At 37.2% G+C, this 21,576-nt stretch overlaps 2 protein-coding genes across 5 annotated transcripts in view; one reads left to right on the plus strand and one right to left on the minus strand.

Moving 5' to 3' along the window:
• dnm1a (dynamin 1a) overlaps positions 1-2,192 on the minus strand; it is a 43,094-nt gene extending 40,902 nt beyond the window's left edge. For all 3 annotated transcript variants that reach the window (XR_008154030.1, XR_008154029.1, XM_052557277.1), the window contains exon 1: positions 1,906-2,192. Coding sequence is in view for 1 of the 3 variants with exons in the window: in XM_052557277.1 (XP_052413237.1) it covers positions 1,906-2,066 (161 nt within the window). In the remaining 2 variants the exon portion in view is untranslated. The remainder of the gene's footprint in view (positions 1-1,905) is intronic.
• Positions 2,193-3,999: 1,807 nt separating this feature from the next.
• Positions 4,000-20,997, plus strand: ciz1a (cdkn1a interacting zinc finger protein 1a). 2 transcript variants are annotated; one of them, XM_052556967.1, is made up of 17 exons: positions 4,000-4,047; positions 4,701-4,796; positions 7,259-7,415; positions 9,509-9,633; positions 11,237-11,403; positions 11,653-11,743; positions 12,870-12,939; positions 13,079-13,143; positions 13,259-13,323; positions 13,470-13,664; positions 13,840-13,970; positions 14,373-14,466; positions 15,122-15,235; positions 16,257-16,355; positions 16,465-16,543; positions 17,429-17,550; positions 17,801-20,997. In XM_052556967.1, the coding sequence occupies exons 3-17, from the start codon at positions 7,267-7,269 to the stop codon at positions 18,017-18,019; spliced, it is 1,785 nt and encodes a 594-aa protein (XP_052412927.1). In that variant the 5' UTR covers positions 4,000-4,047; positions 4,701-4,796; positions 7,259-7,266; the 3' UTR covers positions 18,020-20,997. The 2 variants fall into 2 exon arrangements, with proteins under 2 accessions (XP_052412927.1, XP_052412928.1); XM_052556968.1 differs by having other exon boundaries at positions 12,873-12,939.
• The last annotated feature ends 579 nt before the right edge of the window (positions 20,998-21,576 follow it).

Here is a 21,576-nt window from a genome sequence, read left to right on the forward strand (position 1 = left end):
GGGTTGCCGGGGTGTTTCTAGACGTTTACTAAGATGTTCTGGGTTGCCGGGGTGTTTTCTAAACGTTTATTAAGATGTTCTGGGTTGCCGGGGTGTTTTCTAAACGTTTACTAAGATGTTCTGGGTTGCCGGGGTGTTTCTAGACGTTTATTAAGATGTTATGGGTTGCCGGGGTGTTTCTAGACGTTTACTAAGATGTTCTGGGTTGCCGGGGTGTTTTCTAAACGTTTATTAAGATGTTCTGGGTTGCCGGGGTGTTTTCTAAATGTTTATTAAGATGTTCTGGGTTGCCGGGGTGTTTTCTAAACGTTTACTAAGATGTTCTGGGTTGCCGGGGTGTTTCTAGACGTTTATTAAGATGTTATGGGTTGCCGGGGTGTTTCTAGACGTTTATTAAGATGTTCTGGGTTGCCGGGGTGTTTCTAGACGTTTATTAAGATGTTCTGGGTTGCCGGGGTGTTTTCTAAACGTTTACTAAGATGTTCTGGGTTGCCGGGGTGTTTTCTAAACGTTTATTAAGATGTTCTGGGTTGCCGGGGTGTTTCTAGACGTTTACTAAGATGTTCTGGGTTGCCGGGGTGTTTCTAGACGTTTACTAAGATGTTCTGGGTTGCCGGGGTGTTTTCTAAACGTTTATTAAGATGTTCTGGGTTGCCGGGGTGTTTTCTAAACGTTTATTAAGATGTTCTGGGTTGCCGGGGTGTTTCTAGACGTTTACTAAGATGTTCTGGGTTGCTGGGGTGTTTCTAGACGTTTACAAAGATGTTCTGGGTTGCTGGGGTGTTTCTAGACGTTTACAAAGATGTTCTGGGTTGCCGGGGTGTTTCTAGACGTTTATTAAGATGTTCTGGGTTGCCGGGGTGTTTCTAGACGTTTATTAAGATGTTCTGGGTTGCCGGGGTGTTTCTAGACGTTTACTAAGATGTTCTGGGTTGCCGGGGTGTTTCTAGACGTTTATTAAGATGTTCTGGGTTGCCGGGGTGTTTCTAGACGTTTATTAAGATGTTCTGGGTTGCCGTGGTGTTTTTAGACGTTTACTAAGATGTTCTGGGTTGCCGGGGTGTTTCTAGGCATTTACTAAGATGTTCTGGGTTGCCGGGGTGTTTCTAGACGTTTACTAAGATGTTCTGGGTTGCCGGGGTGTTTCTAGGCATTTACTAAGATGTTCTGGGTTGCCGGGGTGTTTCTAGACGTTTACTAAGATGTTCTGGGTTGCCGGGGTGTTTCTAGACGTTTATTAAGATGTTCTGGGTTGCCGGGGTGTTGAATGCTGCACTCACAAACTCAACTTTAAGACTTTAAAACATTTGATCAAATGAAACAGTGTCTGATTTAGCAAACTACAAATAAGGAATGTACTTTGTATTATATATCTTAAGTGGTGTGTTCTAATGGTATTGAAGAGGGCAGATGACGGCTGTTTAAGGCAGATCTGTGTCGTTTTATCAGAAGCCCATCTCAGGTTGAACCAGTTCTAGTAAACATCATCCCAGCAGCATCCATGTTTCACTCTCTTTCTTCACAGAACCAGAGCTTACAGTGTTTACATGGGTTTTCACCTTAATGACCTTGTGCATTATTATTATTGTTATTAAAGGACACACTAATGGTGATTATGGTGACGCACTAATGCATAATGAAGAATAGGCTGGATGATTATGTAAGATTCCGTTGTGTTGTTGTGAACACAGCTGGTGATTTTCACCATTGCAGCGAATTTTCCTGCATCATGCCTCAATAACATTTAAAGGTTATGATCAGGATCCTCACGATGACCTTTACATATCATTGAGGCATGATGGGGTTGCGACTGAACCGTAATATGAGATTAATTCTGCGACGTACGCTATATTGTTATGGCGTATTAATGATTGATGTGTGTATTTTAATGAATGAAGGACTCACTTCCCCACGAAGTTCTCGAGCACGGAGCTTTTCCCGGCGCTCTGTCCGCCCACCACCGCGATCTGCGGCAGGTCCAGGTTCGCGTTCTGTCCGATGGCGGAGAACGCATCCTGCATTCGGTTGACCAGCGGGATCAGGTCCTCCATCCCCTGGTTCCCCATCGCGACACACCGGGTCTTGCTCGAGCTTCACCGGAGAAAATGAGATTTCAGCGACTCGGCTGCTTTATTTCTGCATTGATTTTTCCGGATCTCTCTCTCTCTCTCTCTCTCTCGCTCTCTCTCTCTTTGAGATGATGAGCCGTTTTTCTTTTGTCGATAGGTGGCGCGCTTTTTAAGTATCTTTTTTTCATCTGCTCACCATAGACTGCATAAAAACAGCTGCTGACACACTAAAATCTTCCCTCGTCACACAGTTTCTGACAGCTGTCACTCAAACAGCAGACGCACACACCATATCTACAAAACCATACACTAATAACTCAGTTGTCAATTTCATAATACACTTTTTTGGCAAACACAACACAATTCGAACTCAATATAACACTTAAAATCTAACAGGAATTCATATTATGGCAAAGGTGTTTGCAAATGTTTGCTTTTGAGATGTGTTTGTGATATTTTGAATGCAGTGCTTCATTTTGCAAGAGATGCACGGCATTTTCTGAGGGAAAGGTTAGTTGAAAAAAAAACATATTTATTTATTTACTTATTTGTTTAAATTGTTTAATTTATTTAATTATTTTTCATTTTAATCTATTTATTTGTAATAGTTTTTTAACTATTTCAATGTATATTTTAATTTATTTCAATTTATTTCATTTCAATGTATTTATTTGTAATTATTTATATAATATTTGTATTTGTTTTTAATTTATTTAATTGTTTACTAAATAATTCAAAGGCACACATGGACAACAACCTTAGATATTAATAACCCAGTACAAAACTGCATAAATGAATGAATGACATAAAAAGGGGAAAGTATTTTTTAAACCCTTTCATGTGCGTTTCATTTAATTTTACTCATGTTGTAGGATGAAAGCTTATTTATTTATTTGTTTGTTTGTTTACTAAACAAATATTAGCGTCATGATCACCAGGCACTCCATCCCTGAGTTTTACCATTCAACAAGGACTCCATTTCCCATAATCCTTTGCCCGATCTCATCTGCAATCATCATCAATTGCTGTCACCTATGTCTCATTAGTCTCACTGTATATATATCACTATATATACACATGCATGCTCACATTGCTCTTGATTGCTAATCTCTAGAGTTTCCTTGTCTTCTGAGTTTCCTTGCCTTGGCTTATTTTTCTATGCTCTTTTGCTTCCTGCTCTAACCTCTGCCTTTTTCTGGACACCCTTTTATGATCACCTTTTGCCGATACTGACCTGGCCTGACTGACGTCATTTCATGAATACAGAAACCTCAGTTGTCACGACTCGTTTTTACAATAACGCACAAATGGATAAACCTTAAAATATTAATACCCCAGGTCATTACACAATTGGAGAACACAAAACAAATGAAGAAAAAAATTATGTTTTTTTATTATTATATAAAAAAATTATGTTTTCTGAAAAGTAAATAGAAGTTTCCCCAGGACTTGATAGGATAAATAAAACCATGGAATGCAATAGCGTGACCTAACTTTTTCACATGACTTCTCACACACACACACACACACACACACACACACACACACACACAAGTATGCATTAAACATACAGATACATAACAAAAAGAAAACGAGTACAATAGAAAGAAAATAGAGAAAGCTAGTGTTTGATGCATTTAAAAAGAAAAAGAAAACAAGTTAGCAAACGAATAGAGAGAGTGCAAATGTAGAGGGTCAAAAAAATATATCAAAAAAAGAAAATAAATAAAATAGAATAGAATAGAGAGTGCCTGAGTTAGAGGGTCAAAAAATATGGAAGAGATGTGTTTTAGCCAGATCTTGAAGATGAATAAGGACTCAGCTGCTCAGGCGGAACAGATAAACAGAACTCAATATACTATAAATACGTAAATGAAGCTAGGCATTGTCTGTGACGCGCTGTCGCTCCTCCAGTCCTGCTGGGGGCGCTGTGTGTGTCTCGCTGTGATCACGCTCAGACCAACCGGCGACAGTGTGTTGGTTAGCTCCAAGGGGCAAGGAACTCGACCGGAAGTTGAAGTCGGGCGGGGGCTGCCATCTTTTAGCAGAACTTCACTTGCGTTAGCATTCCCATTGACTCCCATTCATTTTGGCGTCACTTTGACAGCGAATAACTTTACATCTGAGGCGTTTAAAGACTTCGTTTGTCCATTATTTATTTCTAAAGATACACGACAATGTATAAAGGGCTCCATTACCTTCTATGTTACATTATGGCCCCGTATAAACAGTTTTTGTAAAAAATAGGCTAACGATTGCGTCATAACCACTCGGCTCTCTGTCGCATTACCGTACAGACAAGAGGAGAAGCTCGCAGGCAATTAACTTAATATGGCGTACTGGCGTTACATTTTAAAATACTATACAAAATAATTAATCAGAATACTTACTCCTGCTCACTCACGACAAAGAACTCCCCGCTCAAGCTCGCAGTCTCTGTAAGATTAACGATGGCAGTTTGCACGCACAGCTACTAGAAGATTTACATCTGGCAGACAGGTTGCTGACGTCGTCAAGCTTCGTTTGAGTATGCGCGTCAGAAACGGAAGTGCTAAAAAACGCTAAAACTGGGCTTCATTTGTCTCAATTGAGTTCCAATGGGGTCGCTGTGTCCATTTCTTTTACTGTCTATGGTTAGCTCTAGCGCCGCTAACGTGACAGAGGAAGATTCAACAGGCTGTCGCTCGATTTTCACCCATTAAACTCATAATCAGAGCTGCAGAGTTCGTGAGTATCTTTTATTCTGCAGATCAGTAGACGCAGGGTTCAGAATAGGATCATTATGAGAGAGGTTTGCGGGGCTCGCGCTGGTGTTGTCGTGTTTACGGACGGCTAGCTCTTAGCGGATAGCACACAGATAAAGACCACGGCTCTGTTCTAAATCTAGACAGCTTCTCTCGGGGATAACTTCGCGTTTGATTCATTATATGCAGGTGCACTCGTTCAGGGTGCTGTCTGAGGATTGAGACACGGACAGACTGAGCTGTTGTTTGATTGATTGTTCTAGTGAACTAGAAATACTGAAGGTCAGAATCTGCTCAGTCTAGTAGATGTTTACATGTTTATCAGAGGATTAACTTCATCTGATTTTTTTAATTCTGGTTGTATAGCTCTGACTTAAATATATATTACTTATGTGTGTGTGTGTGTGTGTGTGTGTATATATATATATATATATATATATATATATATATATATATATATATATAATGTGTTTGTGTGTATATATATGTGTGTGTATGTATGTATGTATGTGTATATATATGTGTGTGTATGTATGTATGTGTGTGTATGTATACATGTATTATACACTGTGTAGCCTTTTGTTTTCTATTGAATATTAATAGGCTTATTTTTTCAATGTTTGTCAGGGTTTTATGCACAAAAACATTTGGTTTTACAACATTTTGTTGGTTATATTTACCCTTTTTTTACTTTTTCAATAAAACAAGCAGTTTTTTGCTATTATACTGTTAAATATGTAAATGTAGTTATCATGATAACTGCAGTGTCAATGAGTTCTGGTTTTTTGTCGCGAGGGGAGGAAAGTCAGAATTGTAATATAAAGTCATAATTACCTTTTTATTTTTGATTCTGTGGCAGAAAAAAAACAAAATTGTCAGAAAAAATAATTTTGAGCCACGATTCTGTGTTTGCTGAAACTTAAAGCCGTTATGCATAACAATAATTTTAATGCATTAATTATGGCTTGTAATGCATTGTTCAATCTCATGAAAATGCATTACACATAAAGGTTTTAATAAAAGTGTTACCTATCAGTGATGCGCGGGTTGATCCTAAATGAGCGGGTGCCTGTGGTTACCCGTGGTCACCCGCGGTTACAAGTCATCCAAAAATATTTTTAATGATCTTTGGGTCGCGGTCGGTCGGGTCGTTTGAAATAAAAAATGCCATGGCTGAATAACTGGTGAAGATGACGCAGGAGCTCAGTCTGCACGTAGAGATGGAGGCGGCAAAGAAGACTGCATGGGGAGCAACGGCGCTGTTTTTGGTAAAACATGATTTGGACGACTTCATTAAGTTTGATAGAAAACTCTTTTTAAAAGATTTTCGTTTTGCATGAATTGTATCTTAATTTTGATCAATGTTTTGTCAATCAGTTGCCCGTATTTAATAAATAAGAAGCAGATATATAGCCTAGCAGACAATGTAATAAGGCGCTGGCACGATCACTTGCATTGCATGTGAACTCAGCGTGTGCCTCAGAGATTTGAGAAATATAGGCTATATATTTACAGACAGCTTGAAATGTCTACTTTTAAACGAAAATATTCAAACCAAAATAAACGGGCTTCTCTCTGATGATGTAATCCATATGTAATGTGAATTTCTCTCTGGAGTTCATGGCGAGTCTGCATCGTCAACTTCATCTTTGCAGCGACACAGAAAACACCAGTTTATTACTAAACATTAAAATGACTCCCTGCATATTTTCGAACCAGCAGGCCATTTAGTGTTGAGTGAGACCCCACGGAATTAGCGAGCGGATCGGGATATTCAGAAATGGGCTCTCCGCTCACGAGCTCTGATCGGAACAAACCCGAGCCTCAATGTCTGCTGACCTTGCAGAAACATACAAATAGACATAGCCAGACTAGAATATTTTAGAACAAATTATGAGCTTACTGACAATTTTTTATAATTCTTGACAAAATTATAATATATTAAGTTTTGTTGTTGTTGTTTGTTATTTTGTTTTTTTTTTTGCCTAGTTTTGCCTACTTTCCTATTGCCCAATGACGATACGATGAACATTTACTGCTTTTTAAAAAGGCGGGTCGGGTAAAAAAAAGTTATTTTTATTTTTTTGCTGTTTTCCGAGTTGTGGGTGGGTTAGTTGAAAACGTCGGTCGGGTGCTGGTTATTTATACATTGTCCCGCGCATCACTGTTACCTATGTCTTGCAATTCTGCACAAAATAAAAGCTAGAATTGAGAGACGTCAACAACACAAAATTGTGAGATAAAAATGCACTTTAACACATTAATTTTTAATTCTGTTTTGGAAATGGGCTTCCATCATATATGTTGACGTCATATCATGTACAATTTTAGTTGTAGTCATACACTCTTATGGATTGCTGATGCTCCTCTTTGGATAAAAGCATCGGTTAAACACAGGAGTGTGATGTTGTGATGTTAAAGCGTGTTCTGTGTGTTTTCTCTCAGACATCAGCATGTTTAACCCTCACCAGCAGCAGCAGCAGCATCAGTTTCATCAGCATCTGCGGCAGCTTCAGCATCTGTTTCAGCAGCAGACTCCTCCTCCACCTCCTCCTCCACCACAGCCTCCTCCTACTCATCACATCACACACACACACACACGGTACTCTCAACACACACACACTCAAGTCAAGTCACCTTTATTTATATAGCGCTTTAAACAAAATACTCAAAGCAACTGAACAACATTCATTAGGAAAACAGTGTGTCAGTAATGCAAAATGTTAAAGGCAGTTCATCATCACTCCAGCACAGACCCTTCGCTTTCGTCACACTCTACACCAGAGCTCTCCACATCTCTTACTCTTTATTAGCCATGAAACGATTCTATTCACCATTTTATTTTAACAAAATAAATTTTAAGGCAAAGTATAAATGAAATGTGTCCTTTAATTATTGCTTGGACAAAATGCTAACATTCTGAATTTCATTATGAATTTGCCATAGTTTTAAAGCTGATAAAAGCTAATAAAATAAAGCTAATAAAGCTAATAAAAAGTAACAAAAGCACAAAGAGATTACTAGATGCTAAGTGCGCTTCAAATAATGTGGAGTTCATGCATTAACATTATCATATTACCATATATCGTGAAAACAACTCTTGTTATGTCGAGATCATGAGAAAATTAAGTCGTTATAAAGAGAAAATGACTTTCGTTATGTCGAGATCATGAGATAATTTGACCATTATAACGAGAAAACAGCTTTCGTTAGGTCGATCACCAGAAAATTAAGTCATCATTACGAGAAAACAACTTTCGTTATGTCGAGATCACGAGAAAATGTAATCGTCATAACGAGAAAACAACTTTCGTTATGTCGAGATCACGATAAAATTAAGTCTTCATAACGAGAAAAAAACTCGTTATGTCGAGACAAACAAGAAAATTAAGTCATTATAAAGAGAAAACAACTTTCATTATGTTGAGATAAATTAGAAAATTAAATAGTCATAACGAGAGAACAGCTTGCGTTATGTCGAGATCACAGGAATATTATGTCGTCATTACAAGAAAATAACTTTTGTTATGTTGAGATCACAAGAAAATTAAGTCGTCATTACAAGAAAACAACTTTTGTTATGTCGAGATCACAAGAAAATGTAATCGTCATAATGATAAAACAACTTTTGTTATGTCGATCACGAGAAAATTAAGTCGCCATAACGATAAAACCACTTTCGTTATGCCGAGATCACGAGAAAATTAAGTTGTTATAAAGAGAAAACAACTTTCGGTATGTCGAGATCACGAGAAAATTAAGTTGTTATAAAGAGAAAACAACTTTCGGTATGTCGAGATCACGAGAAAATTAAGTTGTTATAAAGAGAAAACAACTTTCGGTATGTCGAGATCACGAGAAAATTAAGCCCTCATTATGAGAAAACAACTTTCTTTATGTCGAGAGCACTGGAAAATATAGTCGTTATAAATAGAAAACAACTCGTGTCAAGATAAACTAAAAAAATCAGTCGTCATTATGAGAAAGATTTCGTTATGTCGAGATCACGAGAAAATTAAGTCGCCATAATGAGAAAACAATTTTCGTTATGTCGAGATCATGAGAAAATTAAGTCAGCATAATGAGAAAACAACTTCCGTTATGTCGAGATCACGAGAAAATTAAGTCGTTATAAAGAGAAAACCACTCTTGTTATGAGAAAACAACTTTCGTTATGTCGAGATCACAAGAAAATTAAGTCATCATTACGAGAAAACAACTTTCGTTATGTCGAGATCATGAGAAAATGTAATCGTTATAAAGAGAAAACAACTCTCGTTACGTCGAGATAAACGAGAAAATTGTCGTTTAGATGAAAAAACAACTCTTATGTCTAGATCCTGTGAAAATAAGTTTTTATAATGAGAAAACTACTTTTGTTATGTCGACAAAATGCTGCCGCGTTAACTGTCTGAATTTCGTTTGAATTTAACATAGTTTTAAAGCTGATACTTTGTTTATTTACAAAAGCACATAGAGATTACTGGACGTTAAGTGCGTTTCAAATCATGTAAATTTCATGCATTAACATTGGATATATTACCTTTTTTTTTTTTACTATCGTGAATACACTGTAATAATGAGATGTTAAAGGTGTCTGAATAAATTTGGTTTTACTGTATAACATAACTCAGTTTATATTGTGATGAGTTATGGAAATGCATGAGTTGATCAGCACTGTGCTTGTGTTTTCAGGCCCATGGCAGTTCCTGCTCCATCTCCTGCTTCTGCTCGTATGGTGAACCTGTGTTCAGCCACGCAGGCCATCATCGCTCCCAACCCCATGCTGCAGGGGGCGCTGCTCATGCAGCAGATGCAGGGTAAACTCATGCATCACAATATAACACACACTATAGGTGACCCTGCAGCACAAACGCAGTCATAAGCAGCACATTAGATTTTAGATTTTAGATTTTTCATTTCATGGAATTATTTTTTTTTTGTGTGTGTGCTTTTAATTTTAGCTAACTATAGTAGCTCTGATATTGATGTTTTTTTCTCTTTTCAAGTAGTACTCTCTTAATAACCTACATTAGATGTATAAATGGACTATATAATTAGTTATGAAGTAAGCATAATTGAATCGAAAATCGAAATCAAAGCTAAAATGAAGCTTCTTTCTAAAACCTTCATGTATTTGTTCATTTTATTACTTAGACAATTACACATGAAAAATGTATAAAAAATATTTTATGCATGATTATTCGTAGTATTTCTACAAGGCATCCAGATATTTTACTTTTGAATGTATATGTGTAACTCTCGTTATTCTTTGTAGTGATTCCAATACAGTTATTCGTTCCGAAATAAAATATAATATTTTTGTGATTTTAGGGTTTATTCAAGGTGCTTAAAGTGCTTGAATTTGACTTTTTTTGTATTTTAAGTCCTGGAAACCCTTGAAAGCTATATTTTTGAGAAGGTACTTGAAAAAGACTTTTAAAGGGCAGTATATATAAAATAAGTGTTTTTTTTCTTCAATAAACAATCTTTTCGCTCGGTCCACAAACTCTTCCTCTGCATATGCTGCGAGTTTGTGATGCTTAACATTAATTTGGGAAAACAGTGCATGTTATCTCACTAGATTTGTAACATGAATCATATATAAACCTATGCCGACGCCTAAATATGGGATTTGTTGTACATCATTATTTCAAAATAAAAGTTCAAACCCTTGCTCTGAGTTTGCAGTTGGCCAAATATTAAAATTGCATGTATTTGAATGTCCTTAAAACACGCTTTAAAGTGAAGCATGGCCAGTCCGTTTGTGCCCTCTACAGGTATTTGTTATAATGCATAATAAACCTAAGTTGGTTATGTTCACAATTTGTGTAGGTTTATTACGTAGGCCTATTTTATCAGGTTGTTCATTAAAACCATGTTAATTTTTTATTGCCTCATCGTTAGTTTATATATAAATATTCATACTAAAGCCTGTTTTTCACTTGGGTTTAAAAAAATCTGATTACTCAATTGTCAAAATAATCAGTAGATTACCAAAATGATCATTAGTTACAGCCCTAGATTAGTTAAAATGGTTTAAAATGCAACTGCATTGTTTTGATTTATGTGTTTTAAATGAAAAATATTCTGTCATTTTAAAAAAAAAAGGAAAACGATAACTTTACCATAATATCCTTTCAGATGTTAAAGTTGACACAGTCATTGCATGCTTTTGTGCTGCACTTTATTTGTGCCATTTAGATTTATTAGTTTAGTCAAATTTGAGAGATACTAATAAAATAGTTTTATAAGTAAGGTTTCTGATTCAGTCCAAAAAAGTAGTGCTTGGAAAGTCCTGGAATTTTTATTGATCAGTTTCTGTAAGCCCTGGTGTGATATGTTTCAGCCCTTGTCTTCCCCTGTCCTCCTCCTGTCAGTGTGTATTGACTGTTGTGTTGGTGTTTTGGGTGCTGTGTGAAGCGGGTGGCATGCGTGGCTTTGCGATGGGGGGCCAGCAGTTTCCTCAGTTCTTCACTGCGGGCTCCAGAGCGTCTCTTCTGGGACCCGTCCCGATGGGAGTCGCCATCAAGACCCCACACATGGGATTCCAGCGCCACTTCACGCCACACGCGCGCTATTACACCAACGTGAGTGTGTGTGTGTGTGTGTTCAACTTTTTTCCACATCAGCTGTCGGTAACAACCCAAGAACTATATACATACAAAGAAAAACATTTCTGAACTTATTTGTTTTGTTTTTGTATGTATGGAGTACTGGGTTTATCACCGACACCTTTAGGAATATATTCACTGAGAAACATGGTGACCTGTTCAATACTGATTTTACCTGATGTGTTTGATAAAAAACACTCTCTGTGGCTCTCTGAACACACGCAGGAGTTTCAGGCTCGTCAGCCGGACAGAAAGAGGGAAAACGAGCAGAAATCTGCGGGCAGCCAATCAGAAGCCAGCAGCAGCAGCAGCAGAGGTGAATGAACCGAATCTGTACAGAAATCAAGAGCAGTAAAGGAGGAATGTTTTGGAGAAAACATGTTTTTTTTTAAATACATTATATAGCCTTGAATAAATGATCTCTCCAGTGATGTGTGGTTTGTTCGGAGGACAATATTTGTCTGAGATACAACTATTTGAAAATCTGGAATCTGAGGGAGCAAAAAAATCTAAATATTGAGAAAATCATCTTTGTCGAGGTTTTCGCAAAAATGTTCATTAAGCCCTGGTCTAACGATCCCAATGCTCTAAACAGTAATTAAATGTCTAAAATGATCCTTGTTTGTCTCCTCTTGTTATCCGAAGTAAGTGTTCCTGATGAATATGCACAGAATTACAGTTTTCAAGTATTCACAGAATCTGTTCTGTTTAAAGGGATCACAGTAGACACATTGTATTCTCCTTTAATCAGCAGAAAAACACCACAAAGACACGATTCCTGTCTGAACCTGAGCCAGATTACAACCATTTGTTCAGTTATCACTCCTTTTTCATATTATTTTATATTCTTTTTCAGTTTACTGTTTTATCCTGATTTCAAGGTTAAAGTTATGGCCAGTAATAAAAGAAAATGCAAACATGACACAGATGTTTTCTGCTTTTACTGCATCAAAAAAAGAAAGGATAACGGCCACAGAAAATCTTATTAACTTGTGTTCATGTAAAGTTCTTTGACATTAAATATTTAAATATGTTTCCACTCCTTTGAGGATTGTAAGTTAAATGATACATTTTGAGCACATTTGTATCATTCAAATCAAAGCTTGAGACGTGTCTGTTTTTGTTTTGATAAGTGCATTAAAGCTGAAACATACGTTTAGTTTAATAACTGATGGAAGTTTTATTCATATTTTTAGATGTGCATCATCAAATTAAGTATATAAGATATTATTTGCATTATTTTTAATGCAGTGCTACTGTTTATGGGGAGTTTTTTTGGGAAGCAAAGTACATTTCAACACTATTCTACAAAAAGTAATGGAATAGATTCAATCAGAGCCATTTTAATCTATATTTTCAGACTTGAATGATTGTTTTTTTTTTAAATATGTTGAGTTTTGATGGCCATAAATCATAAAGCGTTTGTGTTTTGATGTGAACAGCAGATCCGGGATGTCAGGAGTCTTCAGAGCAGCCCGATGAACCAGCGGCCAAAAAACACAAAACACAAGAGTCAGTGCCTTCACGTCTCTGAATTCATCTCAGAAATGTCCTTTTGACTTATTCTTCATGCACAAGTCAGATGTTTGACTTCTTTCATTAAGAGTGAAGGTTGATTTAGGAAAGTCATGTGGTTTGTGTGTTTGTGCAGGTCAGAGGAGCCTGTGGAGACAGAATCAGCTCAAAGTGCGGAGTATAAGAGCCCAGATCCTGCAGGTAAAATAGTGTTTTTTTGTGTGTTTTTTTTTCATTATGTCTATATGGTTTCTTATTTTTTGTATGAGTGTGAGGTGATGTGTTCTGAGCTCACACTGCTCCTCCTGTGTTTCAGAGCTCACTCTGCAGGAGGGAGGAGACGTGGACGCTGAAGCAGATGAACCGAGTCAAGCGGCCGAGGTTTGTACCATCATCTCTGAATATCTAAGTGACCACACACACCGTTTCTGTTATAAAACAGGTGAAACGGTCACACAGATGCACACCGATGTGTCCAGAAGAACTCCCTTTCTTCAGATAATGTCTTGTTTGTTGCTCTTCATCAGGTTGAAAGCACAGAAGCTCCAGATAAAGACGTCGAGCAGCAGATCAGTGACGGTCCAGACGAGAACACGGTCTCTGATTCAGTGCTTGAGATCAAGGAGACCTCAGACACTCCTGAGGAGGTCAAAGACGGAGAAACAGAGACCTCCAACAAGTTCTTCTGCTATATTTGCAACATCACTTGCCATAACCAGCAAGTGAGTTTCTCAGATATCGCTCGGCTTTAATTGTTTACATGACCTGGTATATTAGCAGCGTGATTGGTGCATTGATCATGTTGCTTTTTACTGATAACCAGTTTGACCGACTGCTTTTGTTCCACTCTTGATGAACACGTCTGTTAAAAGCTTAACTGTGAATATAAATGTGTAGAATTTCCAGAGCCATATGAACGGCCTGACGCACCAGCAGAAGATGATGGAGATCCAGCACATGAGCAACGCGTGTCTCGTAACCCTGCTGCCGCGAGTCCAGGAGACCCTGCAAGGAGCTCACAGAGACGGGTGAGTGAATTAGTGAATGGGTGCCGTCAGAATGAGAGTCTGATAAAAACATCACAATAATCCACAGCACTCCAGTCCATCAGTGAACATCTGGAGAAGACGAAAGATGAAACAAATTCAGCATTAAGATGATTTTAACTCAAATACATAGAGTCTATAATCCAGAATAACACTTCCTCCAGTGAAAAAGTGTTCTGGTCTGAATCAGGAGAGAAATCTGCACAGATCAAGCAGCGTTTAAACAAATCTAAACTAATCTGTGAGAGACAACAGCAGACTTCTTATCAGCTGTTTGGACTCTCATTCTGACGGCACCCATTCACTGAAAATGCATTTTTCCGGTTGGCACATTTTTGGTGCATTACTAGCAGTTAATATTCCATACGGTCTGTTCTGTCTCAGTGAGAAGAGAGCAGGTCTGCAGAGATGGTGCTCCACCTGCCAGACGCACTTCACCACCAACGTCATGGAGCATCGCAGAACCACGGAGCACAAGGTGAACAGCCATGACTCCTAACCAGGGCTCATAACTCTGTCTATACACAGTTCATTGCTGTAGCTGAGCTGAGGATCTGAATGAGCAGGGAACACGAGGAACAGGATTAAAGACTGCTGCTTCAGGACATTGATTGTGAAACTCGTGAATTCATTGGAATCATTAGACGACAGAATCACGATTTGTATATCAATAGATTTTTTCCATGCATGCACCTCTAGTTTTTACAGCGTGGGAACAACACTTCCTATTCTTTAAAGCAGCACAACATGGCCCCGCCCCCTTTGCTGCATGTTCCTGGGGGCGGGGTTTATGTAAATGTGTTCCTGTAGCTCAAGTGGTTGAGCATTGCATTAAAATTTGAATGCAATTCGAATCACAGGGAACACATGATAGGAGAAAATTGTTAGAATGAATGCTATGTAAACCGCTTTGGATAAAAGCGTCTACTAAATGCAGAAATTGTATTTAAATGTCAGGGTTTGTGATGTCATCAACCCAGGAAGTAGCTCGTTGTGGTCCCTTTGAGATGTTTTGTAGGCATTAACTCCATATGTAATTTGGATTCAGTAACAGGTTACACTTTGTAAGTAATCTACCCAGCTCCAACCCCAATCTGATGAATGTGTGTGTGTGTGTGTGTGTGTGTGTGCAGCGCTGCATCCGCTCGTCCAGCTCCAGCTGCACCGTCTGTAAGCTGCACTTCAGGACACACAGAGAGTTTGTGGAGCACATGCAGTCTCCGGAGCACCAGCAGCGAGTCCAGCAGGTGATGACCAGAGGAGGAGGGATTATGTCCTGATACACCCTGAATCAGATTAGATCCTTCACTCTTCAAATGCATTAAAATGAGCCGTTTTTGAGTGAAAGTTGTTACAAAGTAGATCCCGCTCAATATATTTTTTCAACGTAAAACAGTGTTGTTTTAGTATAATTTAGATTATTATCCTTTTTATTAATATTTAGAATTTTCTTTTGAAAAATTTTTGTATTCATTTTCATTTTAGTTGAAATTCTTGTGCATTTTGGACTTTTTTTTTTTTTTAAATATCTAAATAGTTTTTATTTAGTATTTCCGTTTTGGTTATTTCAGTTCTTTCAGATCTAGTTAAACTAAATGAAAATGAGAAAAGTTGCATGGGCAACTAGCTGAACTGAAGTGTTTGTTTTATTATTTCATTTGAGTTTGTTTTATTTCAAGTAAAAAAAAAAAAATTTGTTTTATTAAAAATGTATAAAATAATTAATTTCAGCTAGTAGCCAAGGCAGCCTTTCTGATTTTCATTTTGTTTAATTTGAAGTGCTTAAGTAACAAATAACATAAAAACTATGTAGATATACAAAAATGACAAAAACACAAAACAGAATGACGTAGCCTTTAACTAAAATGAAAATGAAATCAAAAAATAATATCTAATTCAAAAATATTAACAGAAACTGTGATAGTGGAAATAAAAACGGTTTATAGGAGTTTTGTACGAATAAGTTAGAATAAATTAAGTTGGTTTTATGCATTCTAATAATTAGACATGCTAAAACAAAACAAACAAACAAAGTCCAGAAAATGTAAAAATGGAGGAGGAAAACAGACTCCAGAAAAAGAAAAGAAACAAATGCCGGAATCCAGAAAAATTCTAGTGAAATCTTTTTTAGTGGAATTTTGAAAAAAAGAATACAACTGATTTTGTAAGGCCCTAAAATGAAATTGTAAAATGAAGATGTAATTGAAGACAGGAAGAGGAAGTGCTGACCTCAGTGTGAACGCTGCTGTGTTCTGTGTGTGTGCTCAGCTGTGGAAGGAGTCGGATCAGATGAACACCGACATGTTTCTGGGTGAAGAGGACGGAGAGTGCAGCGATGAGGAGAGGGAGGAAGAGGAGAACGGGAAGGTGAAGGATCGCCCCAGCTGTGTGTGTGTGTGTGTGTGTGTGAGCTGCTGTGACGTGTGTGTGTGTGTGTGTGAGCTGCTGTGACTCTGTGTGTGTGTGTCTCCTGCAGGAGGGTCTGTCTGCGCAGATGGAGGTCACACTGGAGGATCTGACCGAAGACGAGGAGTTCGACTCGGACACAGTGTACGGTGGGTCATCATCAGAGACACGTTCCTCACCAAATATACCGGTGCATCTCTGAAAATCAGAACATTGTGAAAAAGTTGTTTCAAAAAGTGAATCTTTCATATATTCTAGATTCATCACATGTATCACTTTTTAAAATAAGTTACAAAAAACTATTTTTTGAGATGCACCTGTACGAGAAGACACTGTCTTCAAATGTTTTTGAGGGATTTTTTAGTTCATCTGTGTCTCTGCAGTCATCAGTAGCACAGGTATATTAGTAGCAATAATCAAAAATACACTGTACATTTGTCAGTTTTTTTAAAAATCATTAGGATATTAAGGAAAGATCATATTCATGAAGATATTTAGTAACTTTCTTACTGTAAATATATCAAAACTTAATGTTTGATTAGTAATATGCATTGCTAAGAACTTCATCTGAACAACTTTAAAGATGATTTTCTCAATATTTAGATTTTTTTGCTCCCTCAGATTCCAGATTTTCTAATAGTTGACAATCTGACAGATATTGTCCTCCGAACAAACCACACATCACTGGAGAGATCATTTATTCAGATGATGATGATGCATACATCTCAATTTAGAAATTTGACCCTTATGACTGGTTCTGTGCTCCAGGGTCACTTATTATTTCAGTTATTCAAGGTTTTTCTGCAGGTTATAGGTCTTATTTCACCTTTCTTCAAATTAAAGCTTTAAAAAGTATTAAAGCAGTGTTAAATGTTGCATGCACAACAAAAAAAAGTTATATTTTTGTCTTTATCTCCAATGAAAATCTGTAAAGCTCCTTCAATCCTAAAGCTTTAGTTGCTAAAGTCTAGTTTGTGTGAGGTGTGAGGTGAGTTGATCAGCTCGATCTGTAATGAGCCGTGTGTCTGTGCCAGGCTCCAGTTTCGTGGTGCCCGTGGCTGGTTTCCTCTGTCGTCTCTGTGGTCAGTTCTATCACTTTGAGTCTTCGGCTCGACACACACACTGCAAGACGCTCACACACTTCCAGAATCTGAAGGTGAGTCTCAGTCATGTGGAGCTGTTCTAGAGGCATATTCTCATTGTGTTGTGCCACACAAACACTTCTTGCAGAAATGCTATCATCTTGTTAACAAAGACTTTGATTTAGGATGCGATGAACTGACAGCACTAGTTTTATGTAACACTGTATTAAATATCCTATTTTAGATCATGTTGTGAAAGCGTGAGAATAGTGTTTCCTGTTGAGCCGCTTCCTCATAACTGATCAGGTATTATTGGTCGTGCAGCGTTACAAAGCTTTACTGAAGCAGGAAGACTCCGTCTCGAGTCCAGATCAGACGTCAGTCCTCACGAAGACCCCAGCCTCCTGCAGCACCTCACCTCCCAGCTGCACACAGGAAGTGCAGCCGCACGCACAGGAAGAGGCGGAGCCCGAGGGGAAGAGCGTCCGGGGCCGCGGCCGCACTCCTGCTAAGAGACGAGGACGAGGAGCGAGACGACGCTGACACACACTTCAGAGGACCCTAGTGAAAGCACCCGTCCTGTTTGTCAGGAGAAGGGAATGATGGGATACGCTTCATTAACATGTTCAGCTCAGTCCAGCCCAAAACCAACAAGATCTACATCCAGATTTATCATCAGAATTACATGAGAATTCTGAAAACAGCTCTTTTTAAAGCAATTCTCCAGCATTTAATAAATATGTACACACTGCAAAAAAATGCTTTTCTAACTGAGATTGTCTTTGTCTTGTTTCCAGCCGAAGGATTTTGTTTAAAAAGTCAGTTTTTGCTTCGAACAAGTATAAGAATCTGCCAGTGATGTAAGCACAATACTGTTATTTTAAACAGAAAACTTGTTCTAAGCAAAAAATGACTTCATTTTGACTTTAATAGAAAATCATTTTAGATATGTATTGAAAACCAGACAAAAACATCTAAGTAAAAATCTTTTTTGCAGCATTTATATATATATACATAAGTATGTGTATGTATGATTGAGATATATATATATATATATATATATATATATATATATATATATATACACACACACACACATATATATATATATATATATATATATAATGTTTTTAATATATAATTATATTTATGTTTTACATACCGTATTTTCCGGACTATAAGTCACACTTTTTTTCATAGTTTGGCTGGTCCTGCGAATTATAGTCAGGTGCGACTTATTTCTCAAAATTAATTTGACATGAACCAAGAGAAAACATTACCGTCTCCAGCCGCCAGAGGGCGCTCTATGCTGCTCAGTTCTCCTGTAGTCTACACTGAACACATAGAGCGCCCTCTAGCGGCTGGAGATGGTAATGTTTTCTCTTGGTTCTAAATAAATGCGACTTAAAGTCCGAAAAAGACGGTATATAAATATATTATTAGTTATATATAATAAATATGCTTTTAGGACCATTATTTATTGAACTGTCCCTGAATTCTCATTTAATGTTTGATGATAATTGCACAGCTTCTCCCCAGTTCTCCGTTACAGTGATGTGAAATATGATCCTCGTTACCACAAAGATAAAATAGCATTATAGCAAAACAGTCGCTCCACTGAATTTAATGTGTGCGGTTTTTAATCTTAAAAAATGAATAATATGGTGTGCAGACAGAAAGATTTTGCGTTACATGATCAGTGTGTGGTTTTGGTGCTGTTTTCTGAGAGACTCTAGAATGTAGCAGAACTGAAACACATCTGACTGTGTCACACACACACACACACACACACACACTGTTCTGAGCAACACACAGGACTAGCGCTTCGAGTTTAGTGAAGGTCTGTCCAGCTGAGTGTGTTTCTGGACAATCTCACAAAACATGAAAGAAAGAGAGAAGAAAATTATATTTTGCATCAAGAAAATGAAGCCAATTCTTAGGATTTTTTGTTTTCTACTGACATTATTTTCATGACCATTAAGCACATTGTCCCCTCAATCTCAGTTCTAAAAAAACACTTAAAATTATATTTATATAGTGTAATATTACAATAAACTAGAAGTACAATTCCAGTAATGAGAAAAACATTTGACAATAGTTACAATTAATAAATTAACTAATACAAGCTAAAACATCTGAATGCTTTATGTGTATATATATACCGTATTTTCCAGACTATAAGTCACACTTTTTTTCATAGTTTGGCTGGTCCTGCGACTTATAGTTAGGTGCGACTTATTTATCAAAATTAAGAGAAATGAACCAGGAGAAAACATTACCGTCTCCAGCCGCCAGAGGGCGCTCTATGCTGCTCAGTTCTCCTGTAGTCTACACTGAAGACATAGAGCGCCCTCTCGCGGCCGGAGACGGTAATGTTTTCTCTTGGTGCTTGGTTCTAAATGAATGCGACTTTGTTTTTTTCCTCATCATGACGTATTTTTGGACTGATGCGACTTATACTCAGGTGCGACTTATAGTCCGAAAAATACAGTATATAGATAATTTTTATCATGATAAGAATTGGGGATTAAAATGTGCATAATAAGCATGGAAAAGACTTTAAAAAAAGTATTGATCTAAGTATGCTTCCTTTGGAGTAAAAGTTGATTTCTTTTTTTCTTCTGAGCATTTAGGAGTGGAAGTTGACCTGGACGTGTGTGTGATTCTTGTGTTTGTGGCAGCTGTATATCAGAGGAGTGTGTGTGTGTGTGTGTGTGTGTGTTGAACACTTGAGACATCAGCAGACTCGATCAAAACCAGCAGCTTTTATATTAACAACTAAACTCTTCTCACTCCATACAGCATCAGACCGCATTTCACCCCAAAGCCAAAGAAATGGACATCTGAACTTAAGCCAATTTTAGTATTTTTTTTGTTGCATTGTCACCATATTTACATGACAATTAAACACATTTTTACTTTTTTTTCTTTTTCAGATCTTTGTTTTGTAATTACGTTTATGCTGTATTTGTAATCACCGGCAGTGTAACAACACCACCCTGATGCATAAGTACTTTTTTGTTTATCATTGGTTTTGGGGTGAAATGTGAGCAGGTCGTGTTCTCTTCGACAGGAAGACATTGATCATCAGATGCATGTGATCAGATCTAGAGATGATCTCTGTACTGTATTCAGATTACAGTAAATGTTACTGATTGTATGATCGCTGCTGCTTCATTTGATGATTTAGTTTGTCATTGCCAGAATAATGTTGAAGTTTTAAAGGAACCGCTCAAAAGTTTTGTGTTTTTTGAAAAGCAGCCATCAGACTGGTTCCCAGTAGTCACTGTTTGTTTAGTGGAGTCGCTCTGATTCACTGATGTGGAGGGAATAACAGTAAATCTTGACTCTCATCATGAGCAGATGACACCTGGGGTTTAAGGCAAGCTAATCCTAAAGCTGACCGTCAGATCAGAGCCAGGTTTTATTCAACAGCTGACAGCTGCGCTTCATGTCTTTTCCATGTTTGTTTGCTGCTTTTGGCTCGTTTTAATTTCTATTAAAATATTTGATGATTACAATGACTCCTGGATTTATTTATGACCTTTAAAACATGTTTACATCCTTTATCATTTTATTTATAATTGTTTTCCCATATCAGTGTTATTTTAGTATGGTGAGATGCTACTACAGCTTTTAATATTTTGAACTCATTTGTTTTTAATATATTTTTTAACATTTTTTGTTTTGATTTTAAGTTAATTTATATTCTAATATGTTCTCTTTTCATGTCGAGTTAAAGTTTAACGTTTATTATTGTGTTTTTCTCATTTTTAGTAGGTTTTTTGTCAATATGTGGGCATTGGTTTTATTTATATTCGTATTATTTTTGTTAAACAATTTAAAGGATAAATTATGCCATCTATAGGTAATGCTTTTATATATTTTTATTTTAAAAATGTTATTTATTTCAAGTAACAAATGTTTTTAGGGATTGAAAAGCAACACATCCACTCGTCTTCCCTTCTGATGACAAACCTGTCGTCCAACAAAAGAGAACATTAGAACTAGTTTGTACTTCACAACATCAGTCGAGTGTTTGAAAAAGAACTTGATGTGGCTGCTTATCACAAAAGGAGACAGAATAGAATACGTCCATT

The sequence above is a fragment of the Carassius gibelio genome, chromosome B5, assembly GCF_023724105.1.
Source record: "Carassius gibelio isolate Cgi1373 ecotype wild population from Czech Republic chromosome B5, carGib1.2-hapl.c, whole genome shotgun sequence".
NCBI classification, from domain to species: Eukaryota; Metazoa; Chordata; class Actinopteri; order Cypriniformes; family Cyprinidae; genus Carassius; species Carassius gibelio.